Source organism: Rhipicephalus sanguineus, chromosome 4 (assembly GCF_013339695.2).
Source record: "Rhipicephalus sanguineus isolate Rsan-2018 chromosome 4, BIME_Rsan_1.4, whole genome shotgun sequence".
NCBI classification, from domain to species: Eukaryota; Metazoa; Arthropoda; class Arachnida; order Ixodida; family Ixodidae; genus Rhipicephalus; species Rhipicephalus sanguineus.
The window spans coordinates 189,469,320-189,492,308 of NC_051179.1; the positions used below are offsets into that span (position 1 = coordinate 189,469,320).

Below are 22,989 nucleotides of genomic sequence, written 5' to 3' on the forward strand. Positions count from 1 at the left end.
TTTCTGTCGATAGCTAACGCTACCGAGAGCGCACTTCACCCTCCTCATCATGCAAAGAAAGGTGCACGACAATATCACACAAGGATTTATAAAGACATAGTGAAAATAATGCAAGTGCACTGACCGCCAGTGACATTCCCGACGCCGTCTTTAAAAGAAGCCCTGTCATAATTGCAGATGGTTCGAGAATTCCAGCGCCGAATCGACCCCCTATCTACATGAAATGGCGAATACGATACTATAACCAGCACATGTGAAGCGGCGCAACACGGAAAGAACCCCCAAGACCGCCCGCAGCTAATGACGACGACGGTGAAGTTTCCTTGGTTTCCCCCACCAAAATATTACCTTTTCTTTCTAACACTCAGAACATTATTCTTTCAAGAAATTGTATATATAGGTTTATATTGGTAATATAAGTATTTACGTAACTGCACATTGTTATATCGAGTTTATTTACAGATGGCCTCTGAGACGGTTGAAGTACGACGTACGCTTCCTGCGCCAAGTCTCGGAGGCCTTATTCGGTTTATCCCAACGCTTCACCAAGTTAAAGCTGCACTTGAGCGCGCAGACGAATGGGAAAATAGAGAAAATGGGAGAGATCACGGGATCGGGGGCATTACCCCCGCGTGCACCGCGTTGGGAGAAGCATAGTACGCACGGGATGGGGGGAGGGGGCGCAAAGTCTTCCCCATAGTTTGACGTAATTGTAGGGGGACGCTGTGCTGAACCTTAGCCCATTTCCCCAGATGGGGAACCCTGCGCACGCCTATTGGGAGAAGCCATTATCCCCAGATGCGTCTGGAAATGACCTCGCAAAGCTGTTGGTTGTGACGTTGCAAAAAAACGTATAGCAGTTTTTTAATTCCGGCCTAATAAAAAACGCTCATCCTAGAACCAACTAAAAAAGAAGTGCGAACATTGGTGCATTATCGCGGCAACATTCGCGCCGCAACGTTGTCTCACAATGTTGCTTCAATATTTGAAAATGCTTTACGATTTCTTATAACATACACGCATATTGCCGCAATATTGTCAAAAGTTGTGCAACGTTGCGCAACATAGCAGACCTTGCGTAAACATTGCCACAACAATTTGTGCTACTAGGGTGTACTTCAAGCAAAGAGGACCTATGGACTCACCCTGAAGCCAGAAAAGTGCCGCTTCGCGCAGGAGGAGCTCTTGTTCTTGCGCCACGTGATCAGCAAGGATGGTGTTCGGCCGGACCTGCGGAAAACTGCTCCCATCGCTGACTTCGCGCCACCCACCGACAAGAAGGCCGTACGCCGTGTTCTCGGCTTGTGCGCCTACTGCAAACGCTTCGTCATGGAATTTGCATGAATAGCCGAGCACCTAACACACCTTGCGAAGACTGACGTGCCATTCAAGTGGGAAACGGCGCAAATCGAAGCATATCAAGCACCGTAGGACTCGGCGCCGTCCTTGTGCAGAAGACTGACGGGCTGGAGAGGGTCATCAGTTATTGTAGCCGGTCGCTATCAAAGGCAGAAATACACTATTCCACAACAGAAAAGGAGTGCCTGGCCATCATCTGGGCTACATCGAAGTTTTGCCCCTACCTCTACAGCTGGCCCTTCAAAGTTGTGAGCGACCACCACGCCTTGTGTTGGCTAGCTAACTTGAAGAACCCTTCAGGTCGCCTCGCACGGTAGCACCTACGACTTCAAGAATTCGACATTACCGTCGTTTACAAGTCCAGAAGAAAACACTCCGACGCTGACTGCCTGTCTTGCGCCCCCGTCGACCCACCGCCACAGGACGACCAGGAGGATGACTGCTTCTTGGGAACCATAAGTGTCGACGACTTCGCCGAAAGACAACGCGCGGACCCAGAACTTAGGGGCCTTGTGGAATACCTCGAGGGCAGGATTACCGTTGTTCCCAAGGCATTCACGCGGGGACTGACGTCGTTTTTTTTGCGCAACGGTGTTCTGCTAAAGAAGAACTCGCCGTTTCGAGCCGATTGCCTTCTTGTGGTGTCCTAGACATTGCTTGCGACCAGAGGTCCCCCAGGCTCTGCACGATTACCCGGCGTCTGGACACCTGCGTGTTTCTCGCATGCTTGCAAGAATACAGGAAAAGTACTGCTGGCCGCGCCTTGCCGCCGACGTCACTCGCTACATGCCGGGACTGTCAGCGACGCAAGACACCACCGACTAGGCCAGGCGGATTTCTGCAGCCTATGGAGCAACCTCGACGGCCGTTCCAGCACATCGGGATGGACTTACTGGGGCCGTTCCCGACGTCCAATACCGGAAACCTATGGATCGTGTAGCTACCGACTACCTCGCCCGCTACGCCGAGACAAGGGCCCTGCCCAGAGGCAGTGCCGCCGAGGTAGCGAAGCTCATCGTTGAGAACATCGTCCTGCGTGATGGCGCCCCACAGGTCCTCATCCCCGACAGAGGTACGGTGTTTACTGCTGACCTAACTCAGGCAATACTGAGATACAACCAAACAAACCACCGCCGGACCACAGCGTACCACCCACAGAACAATGGCCCCATCGAGCGGCTAAACAAGACCATCGCCGACATGCTGGCCATGTATGTCGACGTCGAACACAAGACCTGGGATGTCATCCTTCCATATGTGACGTTCGCACACAACACGGTCATGCAAGAAACGACGCAAATGACGCCGTACAAGCTGGTCTACGGAAAGAGCCCGGCAACGACGCTCGAGGCAATGCTACCAACCGCCACCGCCGAAGACGGTCTCGACGTCGCCGCTTATTTGCAACGCGCCGAAGAAGCTTGACAGCTCTCCCGCCTGCGCATCAAGAACCAGCAGAGGGCCGACAGCCGTCACTATAATCTTCGACGACGCCACATGGAGTACCAACCCCGGTGACCGTCGATGTGGGCTCCGCCGACGACCCGCCGACGTGGGCTCAGTGAAAAACTTCTTCGGCGATACTTGGGGCTATACAAGGTGCTTCGACGTCTCGGCGCTCTTGACTACGAGGTCATCCTGGAGGCCATTACGAACTCCCAGCGACGCCGCGCACGACCTGATGTCGTCCATGTCGTGCGCCTTAAGCCGTTTTCTGCGCGTTAGCGAACCTGGGGACTCTGCTTTTTCCTTTGTTAGTGTAACTTTTTTGTGTATGCACTTGTTATTTCTTTGCCCTTCTATGTTCTGTCGCATGCATCGGGACGATGCTTTTTCAGAGGGGGCAATGCCACGCCCGCTTCTTGTTTTATTTTGGTGTATTCGGGTTTGACCTGCTAGGACGGTTATCGACGCTCGACGCTGACCGCGCCGCAGTGTTGGTAAGATTCGTGACTGTAGTAGATCGCTTTGTTAAGATTGCGCGCCAGACGCGAATAGTGTAGATTATACCGCGGCCACCAGTGATAAGACGGGAAATTTCGATGTGCGGTGTATAAAAGACAGCGTGTTCCAGCCATGAGCAGGTTTATCGACGACCGACGCCCTGTTCGCCGCTATCAGCGTACAGCGTGTATTGCTGTAGTTTGATTTTCATTTCCCGGCCACAAGTTCAGCCAAATAAAGAGTTTCATCTTGAACACGCCGACTGCTGTCTTCTTCAACGTCATGTTATGATCGGACTTCACGGCTTGGCGCCGCTGGATCATCGGAATGGTATGGCGGCATCAGCCCTGCTTTATTCGACCTCAACGTTCCCCGAAACGCACCAGATGCGGCGACAACACTGCACTTTGTCCTGAACCCTCCAAGGCTGTCAGTTCCCTCTTCAATCGCCTTGGACACGCTTGGCTGACTTTGACGCCTTTATGGCCTGAAGATGAACTATTTGCAGTCAAGGCTGCTCGGAGGAGGCAGGTCGCTTGTGCATGCTATGTTCAGGCTCTGCGAGATGCACCGGAACAATTAGCCGAGCGCCGGAGTTTCTTCATCGGGCACCTGTCAAAACACTATGTGGTGTTCAGCGACTTCGTGACCCGGCCGGCAGCTGGCCATCACCTGGACCGGCGACGCATCGAGGCAAAGGAAGACTTGCAACTGTCAACACACCGGACGTCACGGCCAATTTAGTGTGTGCTTCAGTAATCCGTTCATTGCGTGTATGGTTCCTTTGTGGCATGGTGACCCCACTAGGAGCTGGCCGTCCGCTGCGCCGACGGCGCTACCGAGGCAAGGAACGACTGCACCTGACAGCACACCTGACAACGCAGCCCGTTTCCAGTCCTGGTCCGTCGTTCAGGTGCACCGCCTCTCTTTTTCCTGGAGTGCGAAGGACGCGGTGCTTGCTTTTCTTTTAGTGGGCGGAGATGAGGACAACGTGTTTAATTGGACTGTCCTGGACTTGATTGTTTCCTCCAGCAGGGAATCCTGGGAAGGCCCAGGCTTTATAACGCGAGCGTCGGCACGCTCCAAGCATGCTACGCTAGGAGGCTACGACGATGCTACGACAGGCTACTAGAAGCCGCCGCGAGGCTTCTACACGCTACCAAAACGTCATGTAAATAAACGTTCCTGTTATCAACTCCGGCTCCAGAGCTCTACTTCTCCCTGAGGCCAGGCTGCTCCCCGGTCCTATGGGCAGACCCCGATCACATCAGTCACGACCACGTGATAATATTATGTCAGATTCGGTTTATGCACACAATTTGAATTCACATAAAACTTCTTCCGCTAAAAGCCTTCGTGCGGGAATGTTTAGGTGAATTCTGATGCTGGATACATTAGCCAAATCGGCCGAACAATAGCATAAACATTTACGAAAGAGAAGTACTTTGAACTTGGTCCATGAAGTAATGGTATGTGTTATCAAGTTTCAACATTTTGATAGCGTTGAACTACTGGTCACCGAAGCGGCCATCTGATATGAGTCACTCATTGATCTGAAGGCCACCCTTTTGGGTAGAAAAGTGGCTGTGCTAGTGATAACCGTTAGTCATTGTCACAGCAGAAACTAACAAGAGAATGCCGGCTATTTAGTCGGCGACACTTCGCGCCCTGAATCGTACATATGGCATTAGCACGATACGATAAATGCACTTTCTTATTTTTGCTAGTACACCGATCCACGTAGCGGCTTTCTGCAGCTTAGGCAACAAACATTCAAGCGCCTGCTGCTCTATTGCATAACAATCGTATCCTGTGTTATAGGGAAAAAAGCACATGAACAAAACTACTCAGAAGCGCGCACGCGTGATGTTCCGGCAATGCAACGTGTACGTAGCACGCTCGACGTTTGATTGATACATATTTTGACGTGTAAATAGCACCAAACGTCGGCGCGGGCCACCGAGCACGGAGGGAGGAAAAGAAGAGCGCGGTGGCACGGTGGCACGAGGCGCGCTCGCAGTGTTCGGGCCAGGGCGTGCAATTCTGAGCTCGGACGAGCGGGACGTTCTGCCGGCCGAGACGCGTGTGCACGGAGGACCACGGAGCCGGGCGAGGTCCAGGGTGTCCGAGGGTCCAAAGGCCAGGGGTGGAGCTGCTGAGTGAACCGAGCCGTACCGAGCGACGCGCCAGACTTGGACGTGGGCCGCGAGCTTATGAGCTGTGTACCCGAGCGGTACCTGGCGGTGCCCTGGCCAAGGCGTGGATCGCCGGTGAATGAGCTGCCGCACCGCAGCTGTGGCGAGCAGCATTCCAGCACGGCGCAGACGGTGCTGTGCTGGCCAGAACCCGGCCGTGGAACCGCTACGCTCGGGTGGTGATCAGGACGTCGAACACAAGGTCCGAGGTCGCGCTGGTCCCGGCATCTCCTAGACGCCGCCACCGCTGCTCGCAAGCAGTGAGACCACGGGACTCTTCCTCCTCGTGGGCTGGGTGGTCGTCCCGGCGGCACCGACACCACCAACTTTTGATAGCCTTTTATTTTGTACATAAATGTTTAAATACGTCTCCCTGTCTGCTTCCTGCGCCGCTGCACAATAGGGGAAGTGCTCGAACCGTCCTAAACATCACACATATAATAAATTAATGTAATTTCGGTAATGCTTATCTGGATCGGATGTTAATTATCTGGTCGAGCGCAAACGGGCGGCAGAAAAGGGTTGACTATTTCCGGCAAAAGACTGTCACTGAGCTCTACGCTATCTGAAGGACGACAATATGGGCAAAATATTAGTCGCTGAAAGCGAACGGCTCAGCGAACGTCGGCTGAATAACGAAAAAAGTTGCCCAATATTAGCCGGTGAAAGCCAACGGCTCAGCCAGCATAGGCTGAAGAACGGCAAAACTGGCCGTATACTTGTCAATGAAAGGCAATGGCTCAGCCGATATCGGCGGGACGGTGACAAACCAGGCCCAGTATTGCCGGTGAAAACCCAATATTCAACGAAGGGCGGAAAAACGGGCCCAGCATTGCCGGCCAAATTCAGCGGCTCAGCCAATAATGGCTCACTGTCGGCAACACTGGGCCGAGATTGGGCCTCGCATAGCCGCCGTAAAACCAATATCGACCCTACGTTGTGTGCTGCCTGGGACAATAGCTGAACAGTATGGCAAGCTTCTCTACTTCGGGCATTGGGTGCGCTACACTTACCCTACTTTCTGGAACTGCGATTGCGGAGCTTCATGGTTATAAGGACGACCCTACCACCTAGGCCGGCACCGTCGGCTGAGTTGCGCTGAGATATTGTTGGCCAGAGACCACCAAGAAATCCGTCGCAGAAGAGTGTCTCCAAGGAGCTGCCCAAGCTGTCAGGGACACAAGTACGACTCATGGTCTTGTAGCGCCACCCTGACGTCCACATTTGCACTGCTTCCGGGCACCTATGACACTAGCTTTATGGAGATGCGGTTGCACCGGCAAGCCCCAAGAGAAGACATTTCCATCTATATCTACGACAGATTACGCCTCCTGCAGGCGTGAAACATAGTCTGGGCCTCCCCGGCAGTCAGACAGTACGTTGTCGATAGCATCTATGACTCGACCCACGCGGCCATACTGTCTGTGCAGGCAGCACAAGAACACATCCGGACTTTCATCCGAAGGGCGGCAGAATTGCAGAAAACTGCTCGGCGGCACGTCCTTGCTGTTCCCGCGCAGGAACACGCTACAATGCGACGTGGTTGCTGTCGTTGCAGCCGCTGTGGGCATGGAAACGAGAGCTGTCCAGAAGATCCCCGTGAAGCCATCCAATACCAATCGCGGCCGCTCCCAACTGTTCGCGTCCGTGTCGACAGCATCGGGGAGCTTACGGCTCCTGTGGATACTTCAGCACAGTGCACGACGCTGCTTTGACGTCAAGCCCCCTTAACCCTCCAGCCTTGTACCGACCCACCCTTTCGCGGCCTCGGCGACAGCGCCTCATCTGTCGGTGCGCTGGGCATGCAGCTCCAAACTGAAGTCGGGAACAAATTCCTTGCAGCTGTTCCTCTCTTCGAGCAGTTGCCCGCTGACTTGTCTTGGGAGCCGACTATCTTCTATCTGTTGACGTACAGCTTGTCATCGAGGGTTGCGCTGCTTTTCTCCGTCCATTGGTCTTGGGTTTGACTGCAGTTACTAGCGGTGAGCCTCACGGACCCACAATACTTTCCTCAGTGCTCGAACGGCACGGACCGATTTTCGTGGAAAGCACATCGCAGCTGCCAGGTACTAGCTTACTTGAACATCGCATACCCACAGATGGGCATGAGCCCATCTCGATACCACTGCGACGTTACGCCGAACTCGAACGGGTCATTATTGCCGAACAAGTGCAGGAAATGCTGGCCGCTGACTTAATTAGACCATCTTGTAGTTCCTGGGCAGCAAGAGTTGTCCTTGTCCGGAAGAATAATGGGAGCCTCATGTTTTGTGTCAATTATTGGGAGTTAATAAAGCACATCATCCACGATCCATACCCTCTTCCCCGCATAGATGACGCCATTGACACAGTACGACACTCTAGATTCTTTTCATCACTTGATCCTCGTGCGGGGTAATGACACATTAACGTTGCCGAAGAAGACATCTGCAAAACAGCGTTCCGAACACCTCCCGGTCTCTACGAGTTTAACCGCATGCCTTCTGGGCTAAGAACACCGCCGAGTAGATTTCGGTGTGCCATGAATATTATCATCGACCCATTGAAAGATCACGCTTGTATCGCGTATCTAGACGACATATTGTTCATGGGCACAACACAGGAAGAACATCTTCGAAACATGGATGAAGTTCTGCAAAGACTGTTCGATACCGGGTTCCGACTGAACCGAGAAAATGGCAATTCCTATGGGCGACGATTTCTTACTTGGGACACGCCATTTCTGCAGGTGGTGTTCAACTTTTGCGTGAAATAGTAGCAGCGGTGGCCAGCTTTCCTGCTCCAACGTGTTTTAAACAGCTACAGGCATGTTTAGGCCTCGCGTCGTACCTGTGCAAGTTTGTTCCCAACGTCGCATTGACGGCAGCTCCACTCACAAGTATGCTTAAGAAAGCATCGACTTTTCCGTACGGTGCTCACAAGATGCCGCCTATCAAACCCTCAAGCAAAGGCTGACACAGTGTCGAGTTTTGAGTCATTTCCAAGATAATTCGTACACTGAAGTTCACACTGACGCGAGCCAGGTTGGTCTACGGGCTGTTCTCGTTCAGTGTGGCCCAGACGGAGTTGAGCATGTCATAGCTTACGCCAGCATCCAGCTAGCAGACACGGTACGTCATTACCACAAGTTCGAGTGCCTTGCTGTTGTCTGGAGCGTAGACGAGAAGTTGCGTCACTACTTGTTCGGCTGCAAGTACACGGTGGTGACGGACAATGCTGCTTTTACATGGATTTTGTCCAAACAACACCCTAAGCACAAGTTCGCCCGCTAGATCATTCGAGTGCAAGACTACACCTACGATGTGAAGCATCGAGCAGGGACATTAAACCAGCTTGCCGATGCACTGTCTCGAAACCCATGCGAGGAAACCTCACCCCAAGCCAAAGAAGGCTCGATTTTGTTCTTGCAACAGGATGTTTCAAGCTTTCAGCGGTACGATTCCGATTTGGCAGCAATAATAACGTCCCTGGAAGACAAGCCCAGTAATTCAGTTTCTCCTTCGTGGAATAACATTGTACCGACGCCGTTGGACACGTAAACAAGAAGAACGCCACCTTTTAGTAAATCCATCAACCATGCGTTCTGAAATCCGGCACGTCGTTCATGATGCCCCGGAAGGTGGACACGTAGGCTGCCGTGCTACTCTTCAGAAGAACCAGCCAGGCTAGAATCCAGGTGAGGAATGCCGTACTGAGCTGACGTCATTGTCAACCTCTGCACTTACCAGCTGGTCGAAATGCGCCTGTCGCTGGGTGAACTGCGGCGGTGTGGCCCTGGTTGGATATAGATCGACGCACGAACGTATGCGGTGGCCGAGGATGGAGAGAAGCTTTCGATCCTACGTCGCAAGCTGCGACGTGTCGAAAAGCATAGGCGTCGCCCGGGATGCCAGCCGGGACTACTCACACCTATTCCGCTCCCTGACACTCTCTTAACACCATCGGGATTTATCGCGTCGGTCCATTATCAACTACAGACGCAGGAAACCGGTACATTCTAGTCGCACTGTCGAAGTTTGTGGAAGTTCTTGCGGTGCCCTCTCGCGCAGCTAGCTTTGTGATCAATTATCTACAGGATCGCTTTGAATGGAACACGGCCTATCTGGAAAGATCGTCTGAGACAGAGGAACTACTTACCCCAGTCGGGAACTCCGAGCGTACCTCCGAAATACTGGCGTCGAACATCATTTCACTTCGGTGTACTCTCCCCAAGCGAATGGCTTGACGGAGAGGTACAACCCAGACTTTACGGGCTCCACTATTCTTACTTGCAAGAACAAGAACTCAAGTGAAGCAGACTGGGGCGATCACCTGCAAGCAGCTGCGTATGCGATTAACACGGCGTTCCAAGCACCTAGAGGAACTTCACCTTAAGAAGTTGTCTATGGGCAGATCCCAAAACCGACTGCCGTCTAGCATTTGAGCATCCCATTAAATGTCGTACGTACCGCTTCACGACAGACCACCTGCCGTATCATCCGGGCTAAAGCACGTCAGAGAGGTACAAACGCGCAAAAGGCCCAGAAACGGTACTACGACCGCCGCCACCGACCAGAACCAAAATACATTGTTGAGGACGAGGTTTGGGTCGAACGATGTACGCAGTCGCGTGACGCGAAGTACGAAGGACCTTTCGTCATCACAGAAAGGCTGGATGAGAACACGTGGCGTATAGGCTAACCGGCATGTGAAACCAGTATGGACATATGCAGGAAAAACAATTTTTCTGTGCACGTGTTCCGTCTTAAGCAGATATCTTCGGCAGAACTAATAAGCAGCGTTTCTCGCGTTTTAGGAGGTGCCTCGCCAGCAGGGGCGTAGCCAGAAATTTTTTTCAGGGGGGGTTCAACCATACTTTATGTATGTTTGTGCGTGCGTTTGTATGTGTGCGTGCCTATATACGCAAGCAAAACTGAAAAATTTCGGGGGGGTTTGAACCCCCCCCAACCCCCCCCCCTTGGCTACGCCCCTGCTCGCCAGGTTCTTAAGCTGGGCCAATGTCCCGCGTCGTAAGCGTAACCTTAGTTTCATAAGCGACGGCTGCAGGCGCATCTCACGCGAAAGGGAAGTCTTCTTCCTCTTCTTCGAGCGCCTTGTTGATGATATTAACGCAGGCAAAATCACAAATAGCATAGCCAACCGTAGCATGCGCACGCTCGCGCGAAAGAGAAGTCTTCTTTCTCTTGTTCTTCGAGCGCCTTGGTGATGACATTAACGCAGGCAAAACCACACTTCCTGGAATTCCTCGACCACACGTTCGGCCACAGCTGCAAAGTCTGCGACCGCTTGTGGTTCGACAGCAACCTGACCACAATCGCTACTATAAAAAATCACAGCATATCCACGAAGTGAATGATGATGAGTGGGCGAAGCTGCGGAGGTTCATCGGTAAACCGTGAATCTTCCGTGAATTCTGCCCAGTACATCATCACCGACGTGAGATCGGGCGCGTTTATACTAAAGGTTCGATGAGTTATGACGACTTGCAGCTTACTTTATTTTTACATGTACGCTGTGAATTTTCATTGTTTAGAAAACCATTGCTTTAGAAAACATCTGTCGTCCTTCGTTAAGCAGCTGGCGTCTTTTCGTTTTGCTTTAGAAACACCTGGCGTTCTTTCGTTTTGCTTTTAGAAAACATCTGGCGTCTTTCGCTGGTTTATTTCATCAATCAACGGCGTTTTGAACAAAATTTTTACTGTTTAATCACGCACAGGAGAAATCTCACCAGGCACTACCTTGCAGGTAAACAATGGCGCGCTAATGGGAATGAGAGACAGAAGAAGTCGGCTTTTAGCTAACACTTACACTTCTACTTCTACTAACGTTTCCTATTGGAACATGCCAATGGCTGCTAATGGGGAATGAGAGACAGAAGAATTCGGCTTTCAGTTAACGCGCACGCTGCGAATTTTTTATTGTTCAACAACGCACAGGAAAAATCTCCCACCGGCACCACCTTGGAGGTCAAGATCTGGTACTAGCGTTACGACTGGTTACGCACTACGACTACGACAACTACGAGGGACGAACGGGTGCCGCCTTAAGGAGCTTCGCCCCTAAAACGTGTGACGTCTTTATATGTACAGGAACTGTACGGAGCATTCACGGTTTACCCGATTATGTCCGAGCCAGCTCCTCAATCATCATTCACTTCGTGGATATGGTGTCATTTTTTTTTTATCATACGCACCGAAGCAGTGTGGCCGAGTGTGATGGCCGGTCGAACAGGCAGAACTGGGCTGTGGGTTATGGGCTTGCACGGCGCACAATAGAATGGAACAGCCAGCCCAGCGGTTCGGCGTTGTGTCTCTGTTCTCGTTAGTACTTTATACATACCGTATATTGTCGCGGGCGAAATAATACAGACAGCCAAGAGTTGACGACTTCCACAGAACAAGACCAGCAAATACGTTTTTTTTATTCCTAAGCGTGTACGTGCAACAGCGTATGGCTCACACATGATGGCATGTGGCATTAGTCGCTTTCCCAAACATCGTCTCGATGCTGGTTATGCACGTAAGAAGTGAGAAAAAGAGGGTTACTGTATAAACGAAACAATTGTGTCTTAAGACAAAATGAATATGCTGCTGTCACAGATGAAGTAAATACAGAAAGCAGGACATGAGAGACAAGAAAAATGAGCAGTAAAACAGCAAAAGGAAAGAAGCTAAATAGTCACTGAAGTCAACCTGCGGTCGAATGATGGCGCGAGAAATAGGGCTTGAGTCTTGAAATGTGAACGCATCAGCTTGTGAACGCCGACGGGAACGCCGACGCGATCAGACGTAGGCACCGGACAGGTAAGTGTGGTCGCGTGTCATCTTGTGCTCTGTATCACATGGCAGAGAAAAGGGGCGGGGGCACGGGCCCGGTGTGTCACCCTCTGGCTATGCCACTAGGTTGACGGTAACTTCACGGTGACGAAGATTGTAGCGGCTTGCGTCGGCAGTTTGGCCACACTGAATACGGCGTCACGCGAGTGGACGAATGTCATCGGCGCGTTGAGCGAACATGGCAGCATCCGTGTTAAACATTCCCAGGTTGTCGGAAAGGAGCATGGCGTCGAGCACTGTGGTGACCTATCTACCGTGGACTAAGCAAAAAGGGGTGAAACATGTCCTTTCTTGAGCAACAGTATTGTAAGCAAAAGTTACGTAAGGAAGGATATCGTCCCTGTTCTTATGGTCAATGGCTACATACATTGACATCATGTCTGCAGTTGTTCAGTCGTCCTGTCAGCCCGTTTGTTTGAGGGGGAAAAGCCGCTGTTTAGCGATGTTCTGCGCCACTTAGCCTGAAGACTTCCTGTAGCATCTCTGCGGTGAAAGCTGTCCCGCTCTCAGTAATGACGACAGCTGGCGCTCCGTGACGGACGAGGATGCTGTCAATGAAAAAATGGGCGACGTCGCCTGCGGTAGCTGTTGGCAGCGCCTTTGTTTCGCAGTATCTTGTTAAGTAATTGGTGACAACAACAGCCCAGGGATTTCGACACTAAGACGTGGGCAGTATCCCAGAAAGTCCATGCCAACCTGATGAAATGGCGCCTTCGTTGTGGCTATTGATTGCAGCAGTCAGGCTAGTCGTACAGATGGAGCATTGCGGCGTTGGGAGTTGCGACATGTGCGAACATAGTACGTGCCAATATTCGCGAGACGTGGCTAGTAGTAGGAGCGGCGAATTCGTTCGAACGCGCGCGTCTAGCGTTACCGCAGATGCTATTCTGCCGCTCTTGTTCATACGTAGGAAAGGTCTTGGCAAGTTCGCGACACTCTTCAGCAAGCCTGGCTGTGGCAGAAATAGGAGCGCACTCAGGTGGATCCGGCTTGTATGGAAGATTGTGTCGAGTGTGTGCGACGAGTGTCTTCCATACAATACGAAGGGCGAAAGACCAGTAGTGATCAGATGGGCGGTATTGTAGACTTAGGTGACGAAGGCCAGAATGGCATCCCAATTCGTGTGATCGGTAGCGAGGTACATAGAGATCATGCCGCCGAGCATACGGTTGAAGCTTTCGGTGAGGCCATTCATTTGTGCGTGGTAGCAGTAGTGTTGCGGTGCACAGCATGATACTCTTTGAGAATGGCTTCTGTAGAAAAGAGACCAAATAAATGTAGCCAGCCAGAAAAGGTAAAGGGTAGAGAATACGTTCTATCATGGCGACACTATGGCTTCTGGCTCAGTAATTCCGTACCTGTTATTGTCTCAGCATCTACAATTTGGTGCGGAAAACCCACGTACGGCCAAATCAAGGGTGCAATTGATGTTTCCCGCTGCCTGCTGTATATGCCACGACTCGAGGAGGAGCTGCCGGGCTCCGTCAACCAATCTTCACAAGCTAATTCTGCCTTTGACTGGGAAGACGGAAACATACATCCGCCACTCGGGGCATTTCGTAGAACTGGCATCCAACGTTAATCTCGAGTAAACGGACCATATGGTGTCTTTCGATGTGATTTCCCTTTTCACCAGCGTGCCCGTACCCCTCGCACTGGCTATCACGCGCCGGGCGCTCGAAGGCGACTCCACCCTGAACGACAGAGCGCCACTTTCAGTAGACGAGATATGTCAGCTCTTGGAATTTGCCTCTCAAGGACTTCTCTTTCAACAACGTGTTTTACAGGCAGACCAGTGGGACAGCCATGGGGGTCGCGATATCGGCAGCAGCGGCAGCGCTCGGGATTGAGGATATCGAAAAGCGGCCCCAAACCGAAGTTGTTCGTACGCGACGTGGATGATTGCTTCTGTGTGGTAAAGTCCGGCGAGGTCAGCAACCTGCTTGCCCGCTTGAACTCCGTGTATCCCCACATACAATTCACATCGCAAATGAAGATTCATTCAACCCTCCCGTTTGTATATGCATTGGTTAGAAGGCAATGACAGAGCTTCTTCTCCGTCTTCAGGAAACGAACTCCCAGAGCGTTATCTCCACTTCAGCACGAACCACCCCACCTGCCACCACGCACACCATTCCAATCAAACCGCCAATCAAAAGCATCAGGTTTGATCAGGCAGTTTGATTGGAATGGTGTGCGTGGTTTGGTGCGGTGTAAAAATGAGCGGTTTGTGCAATAAAGATGTCAGTTTTAAGTTTAGCGCTCCTCCGGTGTACTGTGTTACTGTGTCCTCGTCCTTTCTGTGCTGGTTTTCCCCAGCTAAGTATGTACCGACTCGCCCAAATCAAAGTCTTGCTCGAGAATCTTGTTCATTCCCTCCGCCGAGCGATTGAGCAGGAAATTGTGGAGGTCATGCCTCAGTGCCACCAGCAACCTTCGGCTCCTGAGCCGCAGAGTTACTCTAAAGTTGTCGCTAGGACGCCCCAAGCAATCCCGGCGGCTGCCCCTGAGTTACGCCGAAACCGCCGATAGACCTCTGTCCTTCGAAGCAGGCGTGCGACTACGTATGCTGCCGTCATCCCTAGGCCCCGACTGCAGCACACCATGCAGTCATTTCAGCAGCCACCCTGTCAATCGCATCCTGCGACATGGGTGGGACCTGCCCCGGCGAACTGATGGCGCACACCCGAGAAAAGGCCGATCTCCTTTGCATGCGGTTATGCCGGTCACGTGGGATGTTACTGCCATCGCGTGCAGCCGCCTCGAATCCCATCACCCATCCCCAACCAGTCCAGCCGTGCATTCTACGAGCCACCTCCGCCTATGTCACCGACGTCACGCCCAGCTCCATCTACTCGCCGCTCTCCGTCTCCACGACATCGCTCACTGTCACCAATGCGGCCGCGTTCTGTCGCACGAGAGCAGGAAAAACTAGTCGTCGCAGTCCACGAGCCAAGGGCTGCGACGCTAACGAACTGTGAAAGCCCTCAGCGAAGTCCGTCGAATGTCACAGACGTGTTTGTGGACGGTGTTCGCGCATCTGCATTTATCGACACTGGAGACCAGCGGCGGATCCAGAGGGGGGGGGAGGTGGTAGGGGCGATCGCCCTCCCCCCAAGGCCTGTGTCAGCCCCCCCCCCCCTGCCTGCAGTGCCTGTTGCCCACCTCTTTATCAAGTTGCTTCGGCTACCATTACACAAAAGGGGAAGGAGAATCTTGCCCCCACCCTGCACCTCTCTCCTCATCCCTACCCTACCACTCGCCGCTCCCGGTCAGGTGAAGGAATCGCCCCCCACAAAGTTGACACCTGGATCCGCCCCTGCTGGAGACGCCATATCCGTTATGGACGCAAAACTCAGCCGCTTACTCAGAAAATTGACGACGCCACTTTTAGGATGTCCCTCCGTACCGCCAGCTTCCAGAGTATTAGGCCTGCAGCAGTATGCACTGATCACGTCGTCATTCAGGACGTTCTCTACGACGTCGAGTTCATAATAATTGCTGCATGCTCTCACGACGTCATCCTGGGATGGGATTTTCTCTCCCGCCACGACGCCGTAATTCATTGCGCACCAGCCACAATCGAACTCTCACCGTTCTCACATTTGACGCCGACAGACAGTCCCTCGGCGTCGACCAAGATCCTCCTCAAAGACGATACAAAAGTGCCTCCAAACTCGTCAATGGCTGTGTCGGTCTACTGAGCCGATCTCTCCGACACCATTGTACTCCTTTCGCCATCTGACCGCTTATGCACTAGGAAAGGGTTGCTGGTACCTTTCGCGACCGTGCGAGTCACTCAGGGCAACACCGCTATTTTTGTTACCAACCCATCCCCGTACATTGTTACGTTGGTGCGAAGGGAATGTCACGGCAGAGTGGAGCCCCTTGAAGACGCACAAGTTCTGGACGCACCCGATCTCACACTGTGTCAGTTACCGTGCCATCAGTGCTGTTTTCACGTCTGATTCATCACCCGCTGATCTATTTGGTCCCTCCATAGCGGACAACCTTACGTCGGTCCACTGTTCCCAGCTTCTGTGCCTGTTGGAAGAATTTCGTTCTTCTTTTGATGTCGGGCGAACTTCTCTCGGCCGCACGTCCGCTGTTACGCATAGCATCGACACAGACGCCCAACCACCACTGCGGCTACGTCTATATGGCGTGCCTCCCGCTGAACATCGGGTAATTAATGAGCAAGTCGACGATATGCTTTGACGTGATGTTATTCGACGCTCGGAAAGCCCATGGGCGTCTCCTGTTCTCGTTGCGAAGATGGGCGGTTCTTTGCAGTTCTGTGGGGACTACCGACGGCCAAACAAGATCACTCGCAAGGATGTTTATCCACTGTTGCGAATCGGCGACGCAATTGACAGCCTCCAGGAGCCGAATTCTTTCCATTTCTCGATTTGCGCTTGTACCCATGGCTGATGACGCTCGACCGAAGACAGCCTTTGTCACGCCCCAAGGCTTGTACGAGTTCAACGTCGTGCCGTTTGGTCTGTGTAATGCGCCCGCGATGTTCGAGCGCATGATGGACACCGTTCTGCGCAACTTGAAATGTCACACGTGCTTGTGTTACATGGACGACGTCGTCGTTTTCGCTCCGGACTTCTCCACGCATCATCAACGTCTGCGGCATGTTTTGACGCATTAGAGCAACTCCGGCCTCCAATTGAACGTGAAAAAGTGCCGATTTGCAGCACGACAGCTGGCAATCCTAGGCTACGTCGTGTCCAAGGACGGAATCCTTCCCAATCCGGCCTAGCTTCGGGTCGTGGCCGAATTTCCCAAACCTACGTCCGTCAAAGAACTATCCGGCTCAGGGACGGGCTGCTTTATAGGGAATACTTGTCGGAGTTGCGGTCAAATACAGTGCAACTGATTGTTCCGAGACATTATCGCGACCAGGTCCTTGACCTTGCTCACTGAGAGCATGGCGGGCCACCTCGGCAAGGCGGCAGCATACAATTTTACTAAAAAGAAATTTCATGGGTCTGGAGCTGGCCGCTTTTCTGCGGTGATCTCTTCTGCCCATGCAGTGAATGCTTCCTGCTGTTTTTCGTCGGGGGACCGTATTAAGGTCTCCCATGTTGTTTCGGAAGGAGCTGGTTGAAGCTCTCTCGGTGGGGAAGGCCCTTGCATTCCAAGAGGATGTGACTTTGGTTAGCTACGGCATTTTTATTGCAATTGTTGCATGATAAGTAAACCTCTCCGCCTGTGAATATCGCTAAGCGGTGAGGAGTGGTTTGGGTGTTAGCTTGAATTCGGCGGAGGTTAGCGGCCTGCGCTCTCGTGAGGTGGCAGTGCGATATGGGGTACAATCTCCTGTCATACTTGTACATGTTTGTACGTTTGTGCAGCACACATAAGAACACGACTCGACACGTCCTTCTAGCGCCGAAGCCTAAAACCAACTAACTTTTTTCTCTATTTTTCTGCACCCCTCGCGCCAGCCTTGCTGCCGCGCCGCACGAGGTCACGTCCGACCTCCTCTTTCTTCACTGTGCAATCCCGTCGATGTCGGTGGCGCTACACGTTCATGATAGGAGGTCACTGCCTCTCCAATCGGGGGGCTCGGTTCCAAGGAAAGCGCGACCCGGTTTGCTAAGCTTAAGGACACTTTATGCGCTTCGTCGTTACGGGGCTTCTCGAGTGAGCTGGGAACCAGACCAAATTAAATTTGGGTCTGTCATTGTAATTGAAGTTTCTTTGCCCTTTAATGCCTGAAATATGAAAACGCCGAAGAAAAAAATTGTTTTTCATTTTTCAGCTTTAAATAGCAACCTTAACTTAAATCAGCAGTTGTATTATCTGAAATGCAACTTTAATGCATACTTTTAAGCCGGTTGTCGCGAATTCGCGACAACCGGCACTTAAGCCAATCTAAATTTCGGAGCATTTTGTTTTTATTATGTCTTCCCACGCTGCGGCAGTGGTTTTTTTATGGTTGCGGAGTGCCCCAACTTAAGCTTCGTCTATATCTCTATCTAAAGCTGGATTGCTTTCGCTATCGTATTTAGCCGGAGTGGGTATTTCCGTGTTGGTATTGAAGTATTTGGTTTGCAGTTCCTGTATTAGGTCATTGTCCTCCACAGGATAGGAGGAGACGAGTTTCTGGAGGTTCTTACTTTTGTTGGATTTCGTTTATTCGGATCTACACTTACCAGCAAATGGCGAAGTCGTCGAACGCATGGTATAGAACGCCTCGCAGGGCGTCGTCCGGTGGCGGAGCGTAAATGTGTACAGTGAAGGCAGTGCCGGACACCATGAGAGATGTGATGCGGAGGTGGGCTTGCGCACGAGCCGTGTCCGCGGCGCCGAGCGTGAAAGTATTGTTAACCGGGTGGATCCGCACCATGTCACAGGATGCGGGCGGCAGATCTTGCAAGTTCGCTGCTTGCAGTAAGGCGGAGTATCAGTGCCAAGGCTAAAGCTTATTAAGGTCGACGGAAGCTTTGGGACGACCGACGACGTGAATGGTGTCAGAGCCGGGACAGTGGCGTACCAACTTGTTCACGTGTGGGGGGGCCTCGAAGGAAATTATATATATATATATACAGACGCCAGCACAGCAACATAATAAAAGAGGACAATACATTTTACATACCATGCCCCAGAACAAACATACACATCCGTGTCATACAAGTAAGCAGTATTGTTTAGAGAACTTTTCGTTCGGCGAGTCGGTCTACGTTCATATTTGCTTTAAAGGCACGGAGGAGCACAATCACACGAAAGGACACAATCACAAGAAAGGACACGGGAGGCGCTCAGTCCCGTGTCATTTGTTGTGAATGCGTTCATTCGCGCCTTAAAAGCAAATATAAGCAGTATTTGCAGACACGACTCTTTATACGTTAACTATTCAGCATTTTCAAAAATTGATAAATACATGGGGAGCGGCGCAGGAAAAAGACTAGCACAGGAGATGAGGCAACAAGTGAACGTGACCGTGTGGCGTCGTCCTCCTCCTAGTGTTTTGATGCGCCGCTTTCCTAGAATTTATCCATGCAGCAACTAGCCCAGCAACGCATTTTAAAGAAGTGACTGTAAGAACCAATATTCATGAGCATATGTTCTTAGAAGGATTGATTGTTGAGCGAGTTGGTAATTCATGATGAATGCAAATAGCGCGAAAAAACGTAAGACTAGACGAAGAAGGCTACAGCACAAGCGCATACTAACAACTGAACTTTTATTAGAAAGACGAAAATATATAGGAAGCCCAAACCACGTGTTCACCACGAACACAACCGAAAACCTTAGATGTGCACATCCAGGTATGTTATCTCTGCCTTATTTAACGCTATGGAAGGCTTTGCCACACAGTCATCTCCAGCTTTCAAAATGAAAAAAGCCTCAACGAGCTCACGTGCCGTCTGGTCCCTATGACGTGCGAGCACTTTCGCATCAGACAAGCGAGGAGTACACCTACACTCACGGCCGTGCAGGGCCAAATTAGACGACGCCTGCCCATCCAAAGATCGACGGTGATCTTGCAGGCGCGCATTCAGACAGCGGCCTGTTTGTCCTATATTGTGTTTACCGCACGTGACAGGCACCTGATATACAACTCCTTTGCCACAAACCGAAGGGCTGTCCCTGTGTTTCACCTTACACTCATGCCATTTCTGCGCAGTCCCAACCACCTTCCTTTCAACAGCGACGCATACTCTACCAAGCTTATTCTTAGCAGCTTAGCTTATTCGTTTTGGTGGTGCTCACACTTGTTGGCTGTATGCCCCGCGTTCAGTGAAGCCAATTTTAGACTTCCAATCTTGTCATTCTAATTTAGTGAAAAATGGCGTTGCGGCTTCTTGTTTGACTTCCGCTTTAAAGAAAACGTGCCCGCACCTGTTGTGTGAAAGTTTCGACAAGCAGCTGGAGAGGCTTCTAGAAGCGCGCTATCCAGCTGCTAATTTGGGCCGCCTGTGTGAAAGGATTCTCGCGACCTTGAAATCTGAGTTGAAAGGCGCGGTCGAAAATGATAGGGTACGTGAGAAGAAGCCTCTCGCAAGTATCCCTTTCTTGCACGGTGTTTCCCATCGTCTCAAGAAGGTTGGTGCCAGATATGATATAGATGTTGTTTTTTCTGCTAAGAATAAGCTTGGTAGAGTATGCGCCGCTGTTGAAAGGAAGGTGGATGGGACATCGCAGAAATGGCATGAGTGTAAGGTGAAACACAGGGACAGCCCTTCGGTTTGTGGCAAGGGAGTTGTATATCAGGTGCCTTTCACGTGCGGTAAATACTATATAGGACAAACAGGCCGCTGTCTCAATGCGCGCCTGCAAGATCACCGTCGATCTTTGAATGGGCAGGCGTCGTCTAATTTGGCCCTGCACTGCCGTGAGTGTAGGTGCACTCCTCGCTTGTCTGATGCGAAAGTGCTCGCACGTCATAGGGACCAGACGGCACGTGAGCTCGTTGAGGATTTTTTCATTTTGAAAGCTGGAGATGACTGTGTGGCAAAGCCTTCCCTAGCGTTAAATAAGGCAGAGATAACATACCTGGATGTGCACATCTAAGGTTTTCGGTTGTGTTCGTGGTGAACATGTGGTTTGGGCTTCCTATATATTTTCGTCTTTCTAATAAAAGTTCAGTTGTTAGTATGCGCTTGTGCTGCAGCCTTCTTCGTCTAGTCTTACGTTTTTTCGCGCTATTTGCATTCATCATGAGCATATGTTCCTTGTGTCGCTCCCATTTGTACATTTCGTAGTTCAATTGGTGACATTTCTTTTCTATCAATAAGTTGTTACCGTTAATTGTGTTTAGTAACAGTGGTAGTAAAAACTGCAGCAAAAGTTTTCCCTAATCAGTACTGACATATTTTACTTACCAGTCTAGAGGTTTGCCTGTACATTTTGTTTTCTTTGTGTTTAGTCCAGCTAGCGATTCTGCCATGTTGTAATTATTGTTAATATATTAAGTAATATTATCAACTAGCCTAACTTTGTGTTTTCTGGAACATTGTCAGTGTATGTGGAAATAACCTAAATAGTGCAGCGTTTATTAAAGAAAGACCACCGAAAAAGGTATGTATAGCGCATTTCATATTGCATAAACTACACGCTTTTGAAAAGGCACCACTTGGTAATATTTTCATTGGTGGTCATTGCTCGAACGAGCAATGCGAAATATTTATTTTGTAAAAACGTGTTTTGTACAGAAGCGTGCCGACTGATACGGGTGCACAAAATATTTTTTTTAGTACAATAACAATCAATTGTTTTACAGAGTTTACTCTTCATACTCGTTACGTGTTTATCACATGTCATGACATTGTGTTCGTCAAGGTAGATTTATACCAGTTTGTGTCTGTCAACCCTTCTTGCTAGCTCTGAACATTAATTTCTCATAAAAGATAAAGTCGCGCCATGTGCATAGATTACAAATTTAGCTTTGCTATCAATATTTGCAATATGGTAAATAGAGAATGTAAACAGAAGAGGTCACAAAGTGCTTCCCTATGAGGTACTGCATCCGAGAATTCACCTGCAAATATTACAATCTGAGTTCCACGTTGTAGATTGGATGGGGTTCAAAAACTTGCTATGCCTCCAGTACCACAATATTCCAACATTCTTAAAAAAACGTTGTGCTTGACGAAGTGAACGGCTTTCGAGAAGTCTAAAAATAGGCCGTGTGCGACTTTGTGACATTGAGTTTTGTAATGCAACCTCATGAGCAAAAAGAGCAAGCGTCGTCGATATGATTTTAGGAAAAAGTAATGAGTGGGAAGTATAAGATTATGAAGGTCAACGAGTAGGTACCTTGGACGTCACAATTTGGACCTTTTATTTCTGAGAGCGGGGGCAAGGAGGGCAAGTGTGCCCTTACCACTCTTTCTCGCAGTAAATATGGCTATGGAAGCCTGCAGAACCTGACACTTTATTGACTAGATCTGGACTGGTATGACAACTAAGTTTTCCATTATTTTTTTTCTGTCTCGTATAGGCCAATTGCTGTTTATGATCGGTCGAAGTCTTCTGCGTCATGCCCACAACGCCTGTTCGTAACACGATGCAACGAAAGGAGCTAAAACGTCCCACCTCGCAATGACTCGCCACGTATTGTTAGGTAGAAGATCAAGGTACAAAATGATTTCTGATACTAGCCTTTCCTCGCCCTTACTTCTTCGCTCTTGGTTATTATTTGTTGGTCGGCGCTAAAACAGCTCGCCTCTCGCGCAACGTCACCGAACCGCGAAACTTGCGATGTCAGAATTAAGAGTACGCACTAAACCGCGCATTAGGGTTAATATGTCTAGCAAAACTCTACTTGTTTCGTCTTGCTCAGAACGAGAGAGAAGATCGCATCGCGGCGATGGTTTAGCAGAGGCTATTCGTAGCAGGCATGGATTTATTTGCGCATAATAAATAATTTCAGGGCTTGTATAACGTCGTTGAACCGTTCGTACGCGTATACGACATCGCTCTGTAAACTCTTCTTTGTTGATGATGCGTTTTTGTATCGCCCGAGTTCAAGCTACTAAGGTCGTTGCAAGCTACAGTATGATCAGCCAGGCGAATAAGAATAATTCGGAAACACAGGCGGAATCTTCATCCACCGCCGTTCCGCGTCAGCTCTGCCCAAGTAACACTCGGCGCATCTGCGCGCTCATTGACTCACTTCAGCCAAGGGGATAGCGCAG

The 22,989-nt window shown here is 50.7% G+C and overlaps 1 protein-coding gene across 1 annotated transcript in view; it reads right to left on the reverse strand.

Annotated features, from left to right (window-relative positions):
* The window catches only part of LOC119391936 (uncharacterized), a 23,608-nt gene extending 4,913 nt beyond the window's left edge, over positions 1-18,695 (reverse strand). Inside the window, exons 1-2 of the mRNA XM_037659582.1 lie at positions 18,502-18,695; positions 9,224-9,272 (exon numbers count right to left, since the gene is read on the reverse strand). Of these exons, the coding sequence (XP_037515510.1) occupies positions 9,224-9,272; positions 18,502-18,695 (243 nt within the window). The remainder of the gene's footprint in view (positions 1-9,223; positions 9,273-18,501) is intronic.
* Positions 18,696-22,989: the final 4,294 nt, after the last annotated feature.